General features: G+C 36.3%; 1 protein-coding gene across 2 annotated transcripts in view; it reads left to right on the forward strand.

The window, feature by feature from the left end:
* EXOC6 (exocyst complex component 6) overlaps positions 1 to 16,000 on the forward strand; it is an 87,589-nt gene that overhangs the window by 16,547 nt on the left and 55,042 nt on the right. For both annotated transcript variants that reach the window (XM_033065865.2, XM_033065866.2), the window contains exons 2-8: positions 1,928 to 2,099; positions 3,386 to 3,433; positions 3,561 to 3,651; positions 4,558 to 4,603; positions 11,742 to 11,946; positions 13,016 to 13,171; positions 13,829 to 13,897. In XM_033065865.2, the coding sequence (XP_032921756.1) occupies positions 1,928 to 2,099; positions 3,386 to 3,433; positions 3,561 to 3,651; positions 4,558 to 4,603; positions 11,742 to 11,946; positions 13,016 to 13,171; positions 13,829 to 13,897 (787 nt within the window). The remainder of the gene's footprint in view (positions 1 to 1,927; positions 2,100 to 3,385; positions 3,434 to 3,560; positions 3,652 to 4,557; positions 4,604 to 11,741; positions 11,947 to 13,015; positions 13,172 to 13,828; positions 13,898 to 16,000) is intronic.

Here is a 16,000-nt window from a genome sequence, read left to right on the forward strand (position 1 = left end):
GGTCACTTATGACCATCCACCATCCTGGGCAGCCTTGAGGGAGCCCTTTCAGGCTGTCTGACGGGAGCCTCAGGAGGAGAGACTTAGGGGCAGCACACATCTGCTCCCTCCAGCCATCATGTGATGGTAGAAATGGTGAGGGGTGAACCACTTTATGCATCAACAATCTTATTTTTCCTTTGGTGCACTTTGGAGGAAAGAACCCGCTTTTATTACCATAGCCTTATTTTCCTATCATAAGCAAAAGGGGCTATTATTGGAAAATTTTATTCAATAGATTTTTCCACTGGAAAAGTATCTTTAACAAGTAGAATATAAGGAATTGGCTTTCTTCCTTCGGCATGTAGGACAGGATATTGCCTTTCTTTTGTCACTTAAGTTCAGTTGCTTCTCTGAATATATTGTACAAGGTCAAAAGAAACTCAAAAAGTATAAAGAATGTTATTACATGACTCTTTTCAATCTCTTCTGCATCCTTTCCTTCATTGAAAGGTCATGTTCCTGTCAACTACTCAGCTATAGGTTTGTTGTGCTGATGATGAGTTCAGATCTCAGCAAAGCCCAGATGTCTGGTTAGAAAAGAGAATCTTGAAGAATATGGGAAATCACACTTCTCCAAGAAGACTGGGAGGGAAATGCTTTGTGCTGTTCAAGAGTTTTAGAGGCCTTGACTCATGGTCTTGAACTTAAGACTACTTCTGCAAATAATGCTGAAACACTTGGAGTTTCAGCCTTTTCTTTTCCTCATGTTAACATTTTTTAATTCTTCTGTTTTTCTAAATGATTTTCTCCTTATAAATATCTGGAGAAAAATTTATAATTGCGGAAGTAAACTAGAGGCTAAAAAAGCAATTTAAAGATTTTTGATCCCTCTTTTTTAAACACTTGCAGTTTGCAGTACAAACGTGTTTTCATATGTATGATTAAATCATCTTTGTATTGCTGCTCTCATTCTATGTGCAAAGCTACTTCAAAACTACCAGTCTTTGCTGTTGTTGCTGTATCAAATTACTAATCAATTTTTGGAGCTGTCTGTGCCTTACCTTTGTTGGGAGACTCCATACCCCTTTGGATTTGGTGCAGTTCTTTGTAAAACCTCTTCACTTGCTTACTCTGCCAAAGTCTAGAGCTTTAAATTGCCCTGTGCCTCCTTTGCTCCTTCTCATGCTTGAACTTTTTCCATGCAGAGTTCTGTTTCTGACACTGCTTAACAAACTACACCAATAATTTCTCCCATGTTTCCTGCTGGAGTTTTCTAAGTGAGCTATTCAAGAATTAGTAAAATAAGCGAGAAGACCTGACCTTTCTGACAGGTGCTGTGAAGGAGGCAGCCTTAGGTGTGTGCATGCCATGGTTTTGCCCTGGGAGCTGTTGGCATGGGCGGGAGGGGACGGAGCCTTGGGGATTGCCTTTGCCAGGGGTCCGGCTGCAGCCGCACAATGCTCCGGTCATTGCGGCTGGAGGCATCCAACCCTGATTTAGTTGGATAACTCTGCTGTTAGGAATACCAGGAAAGCAGATTTGTATGTTTGCACTTCTTTATATTTAGCAAAGAGTGGAATTTGATGGAAAAGCGATCCATGCTATTTGAGGTGGTTGGAGAAACTGATTCTTTTGTACCCATATTTGAGCATTAGGGCATAAATAACAGACCAGTGAGGCTCAGGTCAACCATGATGTAACTGGTTAAGCACCTGGATTAATGCCATAAGGGCTGGGTTTTGCACCATCAGTTCTCAATTTTGTGCCATCTTTTTCTTAAATGCTGTTTTGATGGAATGGATCCACCAAAAGATGCCAGTAACATCAAGTTTGTTTGCTTTTATTTTCTTGTTGAGAGAGAGGTTTCAATAAAGATTGTTGCATACATGCTGTTTTCAACTGGGGAAAAAAATAAAACTTTTATTTTCTTATTTGTATTTAATAGGTCTGTATATGATGACCAACCAAATGCACATCAGAAGTTTATGGAAAAACTTGATGCCTGCATACGTAACCATGACAGGGAGATAGAAAAGATGTGCAATTTTCACCATCAGGGCTTTGTGGATGCTATTACAGAACTTCTTAAAGTTAGGGCTGATGCAGAAAAACTAAAGGTAAGGAAACAAGTTTTTCAGAGTTTCGTATATTATTGTCTTTGAAATTAGGAGGAGCTGGACTCTTCTACTGGAGATTAATTTAGTGTCTATCACATGCACTCTGATGTTTGCAGCAATGTTTTAGAAGTGAATTGAACAGAATTTGTGATTAGAGCTGTGTTGCCTGATACAGTAATTTATATTTACAAAGCTGAATATTTTATTATATCTCATTTTGGTTTTTTTAATGTATGTTTTCAGAAAATGCTACCAAATTATCTTGCCTTTTTTTAAAGGCTTTCTCAGAAGATGAAGGGCAACAAATGATAAACACAGTATTTCTTAAATAGGTCTTTTCCTAATCATGTGTTTATATGTCAGACATTAGAAGAATTGAAGGTCCTTATTACAAAACTAAAAATAGTACAATTATGCATGGGAAAAAACCCTGTTTTTTACTTTGTGCTAATCAGGAGAGTAGGTGGTGTTAGTAGTTTTCATGAGATATGAGAACCAAGATTTCCTTGCAGATCAGAATGCAGAATAGTGAATTATGAGATCCGTCCCTTTTAGCTCTCCTTACACTTTTGAGAGCAAAATATGCACACCAGACAGAATGAGCATAGTTCATCAGAGGTTATGATTAGAAGACCATTATATAAAGGATATTCAGATAACAAGAGACCAAATACAGCATCAATGAGGTCATTGAGCATCTTTGTTCAGAAATTAATGAGATTTTTAATAAACTAGAATGTGCTTCCTTATTATGATGACCTAATGAGTCACTTACTATGTGGGAAAATCTGAGGTTGAGCTTTGCCTGCACCTGCAGCATTAAAATGTTGCTGTGGTTTGGAGATTTCCACGTTTGATGTTAATCAACCACCCAGTGTTTGCATTCAGCAAAGTATGAATGTTTAATTACCATAAAATGCAATCACCATTTCTTACAGACAATGAATGGCCCATAGAGCTCATTGAGGTTATCAAAAAGGGACCAGTGGTCAATTGGGTCAATGATTTGAATTGTTTGACAGACCTACAGAAACAAGGAAAGTTCAAAAATCCCAAGTAAATTTGAGAAGTTTGCCACAGAATCTGTTAGAAAGAACTGTCATAAGTAATTGAATTTAACAAAAGCCCTTTGCGATCAAAAGTTCAAGTTCAAGCTGTAGAGTTAATTTGAATTTGCATTTCTTTGTTCTAAGTTTCTCAGGAAGCATGATCTGATTACAAGGGTGAGCAGTCACATCAGGGCAATATATGCATATTTGTCTAACAAAGGTGAAATTATTTTTAAGGTCCAAGTTACTGATACCAACCGAAGGCTTCAGGATGCTGGGAAAGAGGTGAGAAAATGGTGCTTCCTATATGACATTATGAATATTTGTAGCAAAATAAATTTATTTGCATAATTTAAGTGTGATTTTCTTTCCTTTTTTTTAAAAAAAACCCCAAACAACACAAACCTTTAAGGTGATAGCCCAAACAGAGGAAATCATCCGATGTAGAGTTCAACAGCGGAATATTACTACAGTTGTGGAAAAACTACAGTTATGTCTTCCAGGTGAGAGACCTATAGCTAAGTATGATGGCAAATTAAATAAAGTAAGTCACAATAGCCAAAAAGAAAAGTCTTCTATATTTTCTAAGTTCCAGTCCTGTAACATCCAGTTTAACAAAAAAAAGTAGATTTTTAAAAGATGTCAGCATGTAGGTTCCATCTTTTGCAATATTTGACACAGAGCAATTGTGACAATGTCAGAAGACGGTGAGACATTTAAATGGTGCAAACAGTGTAACCACATACAGCTTTCAATGAACTAATATTTTTAATGTGGTAAACAATTAATTTGTTGCTTGAGAGGGTGGGTTTTAGCATTTGAATACTGGGGAGAATACTAATGATGCTTTTTCAGCATTGTACATTCAGCTCTGTGTCACTGCAGGTGTTCTGAAATAAAACAAAATGGCTCTAAATGTTGTTTCAGGAAGGTGTTATTGTAGGATTACACACAGCTCCATAAGGGTTTTATCCTGTTTGTCATATTGGTGTAAAATAGATTTGAGAATTTTTCTCTGAAGTCTTCTTGTTGACGTGTTCTGAGTACAGTAGGTGGTACTGTTGCCTTTTTATGGAGATGGCCATGGACTGGTGATGCAGATCAGGTTGTGGTGTGTAGTAAGTGAATGAATATGCTTGATATGTATAGCCTTGACTGTTTTATTAATCTTAATTCTTTTTAATTTAAAAGCTGCTAAGAGTTCCATTATTTTTTAAAATTTTTTTAGCTGCATTCTAGAATATTTTTTGCTAGCTTTATCACATTTATGCTACAGTAGGAATTAAATAAAGTAAATATAGCATATCCTTTTCTATTTCTAATTTTGTCCTTTACAGTATTTATTTTCCTCTTTTATTAACTAAAACCACAAATAAAACTCACAAGTTAATCTGCTTGCTTTTATGCAGTGCTGGAAATGTACAGCAAACTAAAAGAACAGATGAGTGTGAAAAGGTGAGTAAACCTATTTCTGTGAGAAAAAAATGTAACATTTGTAAGTAAATCGACAGAATAGCAAACACTTATGTAGACAAGTAAGTATTCTTAGTCTGTAGCTTGGTAAACGTGTAGTCTTTGTTTCCTAATAATGATCTGTATTTCAAGAATATTTGAAAATTTTGTATTAAAGAACTTCTAGGACCTTAATGATTGCCATGAAAAATACTGCTTACTTAAATGGGGATGACATGTAGTGGAATTATGATTATAAAATGTGAAATAAAGTTTACTGGTTTTTACTACTTAAAGTAGTTTAAGAAGTGACAAGAATAAGATCCTTAGGGACTAAAGGTCTTTGAGAGTGCATTAATATCTGATTAATATATCGTTATATATTTAAATTAAACTCATAATGCCAGAAGAGGGGACATTTTACACCTTATACCTTTCTTTAGGCCTATCTGGTTTCTCTATGGTTTTTGTGTAAATGGGACAATGAGACTCAAGTGCAGATAATGTGTTGTTTGGGGTTTTTCCCTCTGCGACAAATTGACTTGTTAAAAAGAATTAAAACTATAATTAAAAATTAATTTCTAGAATAATAGTGTATAACTGGTACATGACCAGCTGCTCCTTCCTATTGTGTCTCTACTTTTTATTTTCTCAGGGAACCATTCACTGCTTCTGCAGTCTCAGTATTTCCAGTTCTCCCTCCCTCCATGGCAGCTTGGCTGCCCCTGCCCCCTGCTTTAGTTGCATCCTGTCCCACTGGGGCTGCTGCCTGCACCTCACACACCCACCCCAGCACTACCACTGCTGCTGTTTTCTTCTTCATGATTTGCGTGTCATCACTGCCACCGTGATCCCTGCCTGGTTTTCACAGTGCCTCAGTCACACTGGTGCTCTGAGCCTGCCCTTTCTGGGTTCCTGGTTGCTGGCAGTGCCTCTTTGTGCACTTGGCACCACTGCAGGGAGCTCCTGCTGACAAGTCTGTCTGGACAGGACTGTTTCCATTTGGAACTAGCTGTGCACTGTCAGTTGTCTGCAGGCCTGCTATGTAATACAGATTTTCTTTTGGACTGTTTGTCTGGATTTTGGTTTCTGAGTAGCCAACACCTTCTGCCGTACTGTTGGACATCTGAAAACCCTCAGCAGCCACTGTGTGAGCAATCACCTCTTAGAGCCTGTGTACAGACATGTCCAAAATGCTTCAGATTAACTGTATGCATCAGATCTATGAACATTGCAGCAAATCTGATGCATCTTTGACAGTGATATATGTGCTACGTGATACCTATGCATGTTTGCTCTCTGGGAGGTCTTCTGCAGAAATACAAAATCTTAAGAATGACCTTACAGCTATGGCACAATGGCGTCTCTTCATTACAGTTAAAACTTGCGGTATGTGAACCAATGTGGTAGATCTCATCAGCTTGACTATTATACAATAGTTACCTCTGAACAGGACACTGGTTCAGCATGTAGTAGTAGCAGCATGTTGCAGTATTTTTGGAGCAGCTCTTCAGAAAGATGTGAACAGTCCCCTTGCTACTCAAGTCGGAGATCAGACTGAAGAGTGTGCTGTCTGAATCACACCACTTCCCTCTGCAAGATCTTCTATGGTTAATGCTACACTTAGTGTCCTGAAAAATACTGAAAACACTGGATTCATGGCCTGCATTCTGCCCTACCCTTGCTCTACCAGGCAAGGCAAGCAGCATCCTGGTTTTAGAATTGCAAGGGAAGTTGTAATTCCTAATGTCATCATGTAAAGGTCATTTACATGGGATAAAATTGCTGGTGCTTTATAGAATTTTGACTCTGTATTTGCTAGTGCTTTTGTAGAGTTCACTGATGGTTGATGTGCTTTCTGAGAAACCATCAGTACTCTTCAAATCTAAAAGACTTCTATCTGACAATTTTCCCGTGGAAATTGTTGCCAGACAGGAAGTCTTAAAAGTCAAAGGACTCTTGAATTGAGGGGTTTGGACATGTTATTGTCATACCATAAAGAGATCTAAAGGAGAGGGGAGATGCCATAGCTTTGATGTACTTTGAAATCACATGGGGTGCAGGAGGCTCAGACTCTGCTGCAGGCTACTGCTGCAGCTCAGGTAACTCTTCCATTAGCTACGCTACAGTTACTATTTTGCCCTATAATACAGCCTACAGGTGGCTGTCCCATGGAACTTGCAGGTAATTTACCTGTGGCTTGGCAGAGTGCATGTGTTCTGGCCTTTATCACTACTAAAAGATTGAGCAACAGCAAGAACATCCATAGTGTTAGTGCAAACACCTGACAGCTGATACGTGCACATACAAGGGACTTCAAAATTGATCTTCCCAAGTTTTGCTGTGAAACTTTTTTGTGAAAGAGTCAGAGTAGCTGTCACAATCTAACATAACAAAGCAATGAGAAATGTTTATTTTATGCGAAGATTTCTCAAAAACCTTCATTGAAGTTTGTTAATGGAGCCAATCTTTCACTTCTCTTTTTTTATAAAAAGACATCTTGACTTTCTCTGTTTGTGGCCTTTTAGAACATAGTTTCATTATTCCATTGTCTTACAGTCTTGCACCATGAATAAAACTCTCAAAATGTTATATATATAATGAATATAACTATTTCTAATGTTTAAAGGAAGGAAAAACAAAAGTATGGATATTATGTATGTTTGGGGGATAGTTGTTACAGGAAAAAGATTGGAATTTAATTTCCTTTTTCTGTGGCAGAGCTTTTTTAAGATAATGCAGAATTTTAGATCTGGAGTATATATTGGTTTGTGCAGGCGGAATGGAGTTTTACAGAGAAGTCCAATAAGTCATCTCTTGATAGCAACTTTTGGTCCTTTACCAATACTGGTAACATTTGAACTGATGACCTAGAGGTGAAAGGCTCTGTATCCTATTTATCTGTCTCCTGAGCCATGGATAACACAAGTTGACAAGAACTGTAGTAGTGAGAGGAAGTAACTGCAGAATCTGCTCTAAACAGACACAGTTGGCTGGAAAGAGCTGCAGAGGGTTTAAAGTCTTAACTGAGGAAGCACAAAGGAGAAGTGTGGTTTCTTTGCTGCTCTCCCAGCTGCCTAATGGTGGCTATGTAGTTACACAATTTGAGCTTGAATTTTGAGTCAGAGATAAGGTCATCACACATTTCATACAGCTCTGTTACCATGGCCTTAATGTTTGAATTTTGATGTGTATCTTGAGAGGCAGGACCCAGCTGCTTCAAGTGATTGTGGTCTAAGTGGAAATCGTTAGAACTGGTGTTCTTGCAAGTCTTTTTCCACAATAAATATTAAAAAAAACCCAAACCATCATACAATGGAAATAATTCAATAAGTCAATTGCAAAGGTTGTTGCTGAATCTTCTTGAATCTTCTGTGAGATGGACTGAAGAACAAGTGTAGTGGTTCAGAGTTTTTGCCCTGAAAGACATGGATTTGTTTTTTGACCTTGTAAGTTTTTTTTCCAACTGTGGGAAAGGCAGAGTTGATTAGGTATTTAGGTTACTACAACGCATCCTTTCTCTGCATAAATCTTCCAAGCATCCAAATAAACCTTAAGGCTTAAAGGACGCTAATATGAAATGATTTTTATAATTTGGTTCTACCCATGCCGGTATGGAAGATATCGGAACAAAAAAACCCATATAAATTTGATTTTGTTTTCTGCATTGTTTTGTAACAGTGTCAGAATGAAGCACTGGATTTTACCAGCAGCAAATCAATACTTCCCAGAGGTACCATGGATCTGGCAAAAAAACTCATCACAAGTTATATGATGGGGCTATTTGATACTGAAATGTCAGCTGCTTTCTTTGTCACCATTCTCAAGTATTGTTAGTTCGATAATGTCACTTTCTAAAAAGGTTTCCTACATCATTATTGACAAAGAAGGGATTCCACATATCTTGGTTTTTTTCCACACAGTGACTCTTTAATCTGATTTTCAGAAATACTTAGTCTTTGATTTATTTTACAGAAATTTCAGAGTTAGTAGTGCCTTTATCTCAGTTCATGGTCCTTTGGGCAGGTGACAAAGTTTGTATGCTGGGAAAGTTTAAAACAGGTTCAAAGTTGGAGAGGCAAGTGGGTTTAAAAACAAAATAAATACTTATGGTAAAAGGATTTTAATTGCAATTTCTACATGTCACCTTCAGGATCTTTCTGAATATGATTTTTCTGTAGCATTATTGAAATACCCCAAGGAACTCCCTTAAATGTGTTTGGTAGCAAAATTTTAGGTATTTACTCAGTGGTAATGTAGTAAGCAAGAATATGCAGTATTTCCTCGAAGGGAAACACTAAAGTGGGAGAATACTACTATTTTTTCTTTGTAAACTAGGTTTGTTTCCTTAATTAAAATAAAATGAGGATTTTGTCTCTTGTTCTTTTCCAGCACGAAATTTTGGGATATAACCACATGTTTTTTTACTTAATAAGCTTGTGTGCAAATAAATTACACTCAAAGACTGAATTTTGCTGAGAATATCTTGCTCCTGATCTAATTTCTTTACTGCTGTAGTTTAACTTGATGGCACATTTTTAGTAAGTTAAGGTATTTCTTTTTGCTGTCTCCAATCAACACTCTTCTGATAAAAATCTTAAAAGTTTAATTGTCATTTAAAGCATGAAAGAATGCTTCATGTACACAGAAGTAATGGTCATTTTATTGTAATTTTGGGGGTTTTGTGTGTTGATGTTTCATATTCTATACAGACCTGACTGTTCTGTGCCTGGGGCAATTTGGCAAAGGATAAATGATGGAAAACACTAAAATTAATTTTTTTGGAGTGGGGGAGGATGGCTGTTTCTGTGTTGTGAGGTTTTTTTAATTTACTTTTGTGCTGTGTGTTAGTTTTTTCTTTCCTGCTTCTTGCTGGTATTAGAAGGTTCCGTTTTTATTGTTTAGGGATTTTAGTAAAATCCATTGTTCAAAATCCATAGTTTTCTTGTTCTGGTTTTGAAATGGATCAGTTCTGCACAGTCTTATCATATGACCCATTGGGTTATATGTTTCAAACTTGTGTCTTTTAGTCTGAAAAAATTACAGATTTTGCATCAGGGAGCATACTCTCACAAGATCAACTCAGAATAATAGACAGAAGCATGCTATATTTATATGAAAAATAACTTTCAAGGACACTTCTTTAACTCATTTGTAGTCAAGTGGGCAACCTTCACCTTTATGTGATAATACATGCTGGGAACTAATAATATTGTCAAAACCTTCAGCATTGAGTTAAATCTACGGAATTTTAAAAATCTAAATACGTAAATGCATAATTTATGAAATTATGTGCAAAACTTTTTGGTTTAAATCCTGACCTGCACATGACCTTCAAATTAATAAGACTTTATCAGAACAGATGTTAAAAGGGCAAGGTCCTGAGCTCCATATATGTATAATTAGTGAGGGACTCTAGAATGGATTTAGAATGGATTATGTTAATTCTGATCTTAGAGCCAGCAGTCAAAAACCTTCCAGATGAACTAACAGTGTTCTGATAAGCTGATCTGTATAATTTAAATAAAAACCTTTTATACGATTTTGATGCTATTATGGTTTTATTCCCCAGAAGTCTCACCATGTGGCACTCTTGGCCATTTTCTATTTAGAAAAACAAAACCCACACACATAAACCCCCCAGACCTTTTCTTATGTGCAACATTCCCGTCACCTTATGTATATTTTATATAAACCAAGCATATAACAAACAAAAGCACCTAATTTACACTTGAAGCCTCTTTATTTGCAGTCTTCTGAAAGCAGCTCTGTTCTGGAATAAAAGAGAAGATTTTTCCCATCCTCCATCTATGCTGATTTGTTAACTTAGAAATGTCTTGATTAAGAAGATTCAAAACATTGTCTTAATTTCAGAATTGAGCAAGAAGTCATGGTTCTAGTGTTAGTAATTTGTTATTACTTGTCTACTGAAGGAAACCAAAAACTTGAATTACATTTTTTGACAGTGTTTACTCACTATATTTATTAAGTTATGTCCAGAAACTAAAGAACTGTAAAGGACACTTATCTAGGTTTTCTTATTTGAAGGGATTTTCATAATATTCAGCTTTTTCCCTCAAAATAATTTGATAATTTTTCTAAACATATTATATTGGACTTTTAAGGAAGAAAAAGGAATTAAAAGTATGGAAGAAAAGCTGAAAATGGTTTAAGGATATTATTCCATATTTGTGGAAAGGAAAGGTTGGAACTAGCATCAAGTTAACTCCCTGTGATCTGGGTGTTTCTGCTTTTCCCATTTAAGACCAAGGTAGAAGGCATCAGTTTACCTTATTCTGTTCTAATTGGACAAACGAAATTAATTTTCCCAACTCCCTCCAGGGCTGAGTAGCTGCTAAGAATAAGAATATTATATAGAGGGAAATTATTGTCTCATCTGCAATTGACTGCTGTCATACTCATGTTTAACCTGGTCCCTGTGCGTCCCTTTAAACTGTGGTTGAGATCACCACTTTGTTGATTATGGTACTTAGTTAATTCAATGTAGTTGTTTTCTAGGTGGGATAGATGGGATAGACTGTATTTTGTCAGAAGAGTTAATAGGTTTGTGATTTACAGCAAAATATGATATATTGCTGGGAAAAAGCATTGGTCAGGATAGGTGTCTTTTCTGACTAAGGGTCATAGAAAGAGGGTTAGCATAGATGTGTGTATGTGTTCACATGTACCTGAAGAAGGCAGATACCTGCAGGCATACTTTTTAAAGATTGTTTTTATTGTTTGGTGCATATACTGCAGTGTTGGGTGATTGGCAGTTTGTGTTTCAGAAAAAAACCCAAATCATAAAAAAACCCTAATCAGTTCAATCTAGAAGGGAAGATAGTGGTTGTGACTGCAGTGTCTCCATTCTTCAGGATGCTCCATGTGATACTGGGACTATTGATCAGAACAGGTAATACTATAGGAGCCTACTTAAAGTTTTGACTTGGCTGAGTCACTCTGGCACTTCACTGGGTTTTTTTCAAACTAAAGCATTATATTGATGACCTTGTGATTTTTCTAAGAATAAATTAATTAGATGCATATTGATTCCATGTGTGATATTGATATATTTATTTGATAAATTATTTTACCAACTTTTTATAAGAAGTTACATGATTTTATTTTAATCTCTTTGTAGATATTATTCTGCTTTGAAAACAATGGAGCAACTAGAAAATCTGTATCTTCCTAGAGTTAGCCAATACCGCTTTTGCCAGATAATGATAGAAAATCTTCCAAAACTGCGTGAAGAAATAAAAGAAATATCCATGTCAGATCTGAAGGATTTCTTAGAGAGTATTCGAAAGCATTCTGACAGAATTGGGGAAACTGCCATGAAACAGGTAAGCCAGCTGAACAGAATTACTTCAGTCCTGTGGTTTACTGAAAATTTCTGTTTCACTAGTCTCAAATTATCCCAGAAGGTTTGTTCAAAGATTACAGTCATCCCACAGACCTGAGGGTAAACATGGAGAGCTGTGAAATTAAACATTTTTTGTGTTTTTTATCGGTGTCCTAGACAAGAAGTAGTGTACTCTGCAGAAAAGAAGGAGAGATGCTGTGTATCTCAGGTTTCAAGAAATTATTAAGTACTACTTTGAGTAGTCAGCTCCTGGATACTCTGTGTCTCAGCAGTACTGCACCAAACCAAAAGCAGCCTATCTGGCCAGTTAGCCAGGATGAATTAGACAAAAGAAGTGTTGAGATAACTGCTAGTTCTCTCTGAAGTGCTACTTGTACAGAAGACTGAGGTAAGAGCCAGAAGGAGACCTTGCCTGCTTCATCACAAAATAATCTGCCACTTCAGAGCACTACTGCTAGGCAAGGTTTAAAGCAGTTAATGCTTTTCAAGTTTATTTGGAGAGCAAATAATGTTTTCTTCTGACTTCTCATTGACACAGTTCAGGTTGGGTTGCCATTTTGTCATCTAAGGTTCTTGTAAAATGCAGCATTGATTATTATGAATGAAACCTGATTGCAAGGTTATGCTGTGCTGCGTTCAGTAGCAAGGGCAATATAGTGCCTTTGACTTCTGTAGCTGTCTGCTCACTTAGACTTAACTGAAGACTGCAAAAAGGTATCTGGAACTCAGGTACTTGTACTTCATTTAAATATTGATTCTCTGCAGTTTATGATCAGGGAAATTACAGGTGGATATTTTTACACTTTTGTGCCTTTAAAATTTTATTCTGGCAATTAGGGAAAAGTTATGCAGGATTCACTGTTGAATTTATTTTTCGTCCCGAACTGATTCAAGGCAATATCACTGGTGTAGGCTGAGGGTGTGTCTGTACATTGCAGTTACACTGATGTGTATTTAATTGCACCACCTCTTTATAATTTCCTAGCATATACTCATCAGTGATGAAATTTGAATTTCATGCCTCTTAACTGATTCTACTTTTAAAACAGGCACAGCAGCAGAAAACCTTTAGTACTGCTCTTCAGAAGCAGAATAATGTAAACTATGGTCGGAATATGCATTTAGGGAGAAACAGGATTTTGGAATCCAAGAATGAAATCACATTGAAGCGAACATTTGAAGATGAGGATGAACATGAAGAAGAGGTAACTTTCTACTAAATCAGTTCATCTTATTTAAAGTGAATTTTGTGGGTTTATTGAACAAAACTTACTGTCTGTACACTGGCTTTATATGCTTAACATTAGTTAGAAAAATACACAGAACGCCTTCAAGGAATACCAGTCCAGATCAGCATTTTAGGGTGAAAAATTAGTGTTAAAATATTAGTTGTATTAATGCTAGCTTTAGCATTATGTTTGAGGAAGTTCAGTTGGACAGGACCTGCAGTTATTCTGGAATTTATCTGCAACTTATGTCATACATTACCTGCCCACTGTTAGTGTTATGTGGCCCACTAGAATATTCTGGTGTTGCTAAATCCTGCGTTTTGGTATTGAGGACTTCAGCTTAGGTAAGAACTCTTCCATCTGTCAAATATTCAGTATTTCTAAATTGAATACAATAGCAAGTATTTAGACCTTTGTATCTGATGCTCTGGAAACACAGAGAAAGAAGTGTGGTATTGTAACACAAAATTTATGACTGCAATGCAAAAGGATGAGAAATTGGAGCAACTGTTTAATTGTTTTCTGATAGAAGCCATCCATTTTTGAGTCCTTCTTATGTAGACAGTTTTTGTTGGTAATGCAGATTACATGCTTATTATTTTTTATATACTCCTCTTTCCTTTTGTTCTTCAGGTTTTAACTGCCCAAGATCTTGTAGACTTTTCTCCAGTCTATAGGTGTTTGCACATCTACTCAGTTTTGGTATGTATTAGGGTGACCTCAAAAAGAGATTTACATTTTTAAAGTGACATATTCATTTTCACATTTTTCATACTCTTAATAGTTCCCAAACAGGCAAGTATATTGCTTCTAGTATTGCTTGTAGTGTTAGTAGTTCTGAATGAGCCAGCTGAGATGGGTATGGGTACTCAGGACTTGAACCTGTGTGTTCTTTTGTATGCATAATAAAGGACATTCCACAAGGCATTTATTACCTAGATGTTTCTAAGTATGTTTGTAAAATATGCATGTTTGCATTGATTCTGGTATCCACACTTTCACAGTTCCCACAAATGTTCCATCTTACCCAAATATTTTGATGAATGTTGCAAAACATAGGAATAATCAGTCTGAATCTTGTGGAAATTAGAGTAGTAGCAAAAAATAGGAAGCGAAATCTGGAGATTCTGACAGGGTGTGCCCAAGCAGATTAGATTGGATTCAATGGCAAAGACACAATAACCTCTTTTAGCTTCTGCAAAAGAGATTCAGTGAACAAGTTACAACGATGAAAACTTTATTTGGGAAACATGGTATCAAATTATTTGTTGTTTTCTTATCTTTCCTTTGTCTCAGTTACTTTTGAAGTGAGTTTACTTATAGAATTTGAGTATCAGTACACATAGATGACGTACTTGTAAGTATTGCTAATCCTACAGTCTCAGCTGCACCTGCCTTTAAGCATTCAGACTGGGTTGTCTTCTTTTTATGGAATCCTTGCAGCTGTGTTACATGAAAGCTTGTATATTGAAATATTGTTTAAAATGTAATTTCACTATAACTTTATTTTTTTAAAAGAAAAAATGCAAATAAAACCATAATTAATTGTTCATCTCACTGACAAGTTTGGAAGAAAAGAAAGGCTGCCAGAACTATTGGAAGAGTGAAGTTTTTCACAGAACAGTGTGAAATACACATTAAAAAGAATGTGTAGAATTAAGCATACCAGTTGACAACAGCTGCTGATTTTTCTTTAGTATTACGATGGAACAGGAAGTAAAATTGATAGATGACATTTGAAAGTATTACATAATTATGTTTTTCACTTTGTCAAGGAACCTGAAGTTGTGCCCTTTATCCAAATATATGCTTTTTGGGTTTACACAGGAAGTCTTCCAGATTCCAAATTTACTGTAGACAGAAAACAACTTGGAGTGTTCCCTGATATCAAAAAGGCTGCTGATGTAGACTTCTGTATTTCCTGCCAGCATAATTTCCTTAATAAGCCATGATAGCATCATTAAGAGTTGTGCATTAGCCACTTTTGGGAGTCCTTCTCCTTTACCTTGTGTTGCAAACCAACTCTTTTTAGTTTAGAGAACTTGATGATGGCAAAGAAGGGGAGTTGATACCAGATGGCTTTTAATTTCTGTAAGGATCGCAGCTAGTGTTACGTTCTTAATGGATTCTGTTTCTGCTACAAAATTGTAGAAAATATTCTAATTTCTCATAGGACAGAAGTTTTCTACTTTGCTTCTTCATATTGAAGAAGAAAGCACAATTTTTATCTACCTCAGAATATTACACATCTTGTGATTCCAACCTAGTGATGGCAAGATACATACATACCAAACACAGACTGCACTTATGGACCAGTAACCTTAGGGACTTATGAGAAATATATATAAAGGATTTTTTTTAGTCCGTATGTTATGTGATGTCCTGCATATAGAAATTCTTGTGAAGATACCCCTGCCCCTTTTGTATGTAATGTTGCCTTTTAATGAAACACCATATCAATGTAAAGCAAGTGTATCTATGGTGTGAAGTGGGACTTCATACATTGGCAATATTCCTAAAATTTCTAACAAGACATGAATTGATTTATTGTTTCTGTTGATAGAAACTCATGTAATTTTGGAAGCTGTGCAAAACAAATGTATTGCTTTGTTGTATTTTATCTTGCCTAGACTTTGCTGGTTCAGTGAACTATCAGGGTTGTTGGTGTATTCTGCTGATTGCTTCAACACATCTGGTCAAACAGTTGTTATGCCTGAATTGTTAATCCTGACTGGATTGTATAGTGTGGTCCATAAGATAAGATAAATATCATAAGATATTTTACATCTCCACTTGTGGTGTGGA

The sequence above is a fragment of the Catharus ustulatus genome, chromosome 8, assembly GCF_009819885.2.
Source record: "Catharus ustulatus isolate bCatUst1 chromosome 8, bCatUst1.pri.v2, whole genome shotgun sequence".
NCBI classification, from domain to species: Eukaryota; Metazoa; Chordata; class Aves; order Passeriformes; family Turdidae; genus Catharus; species Catharus ustulatus.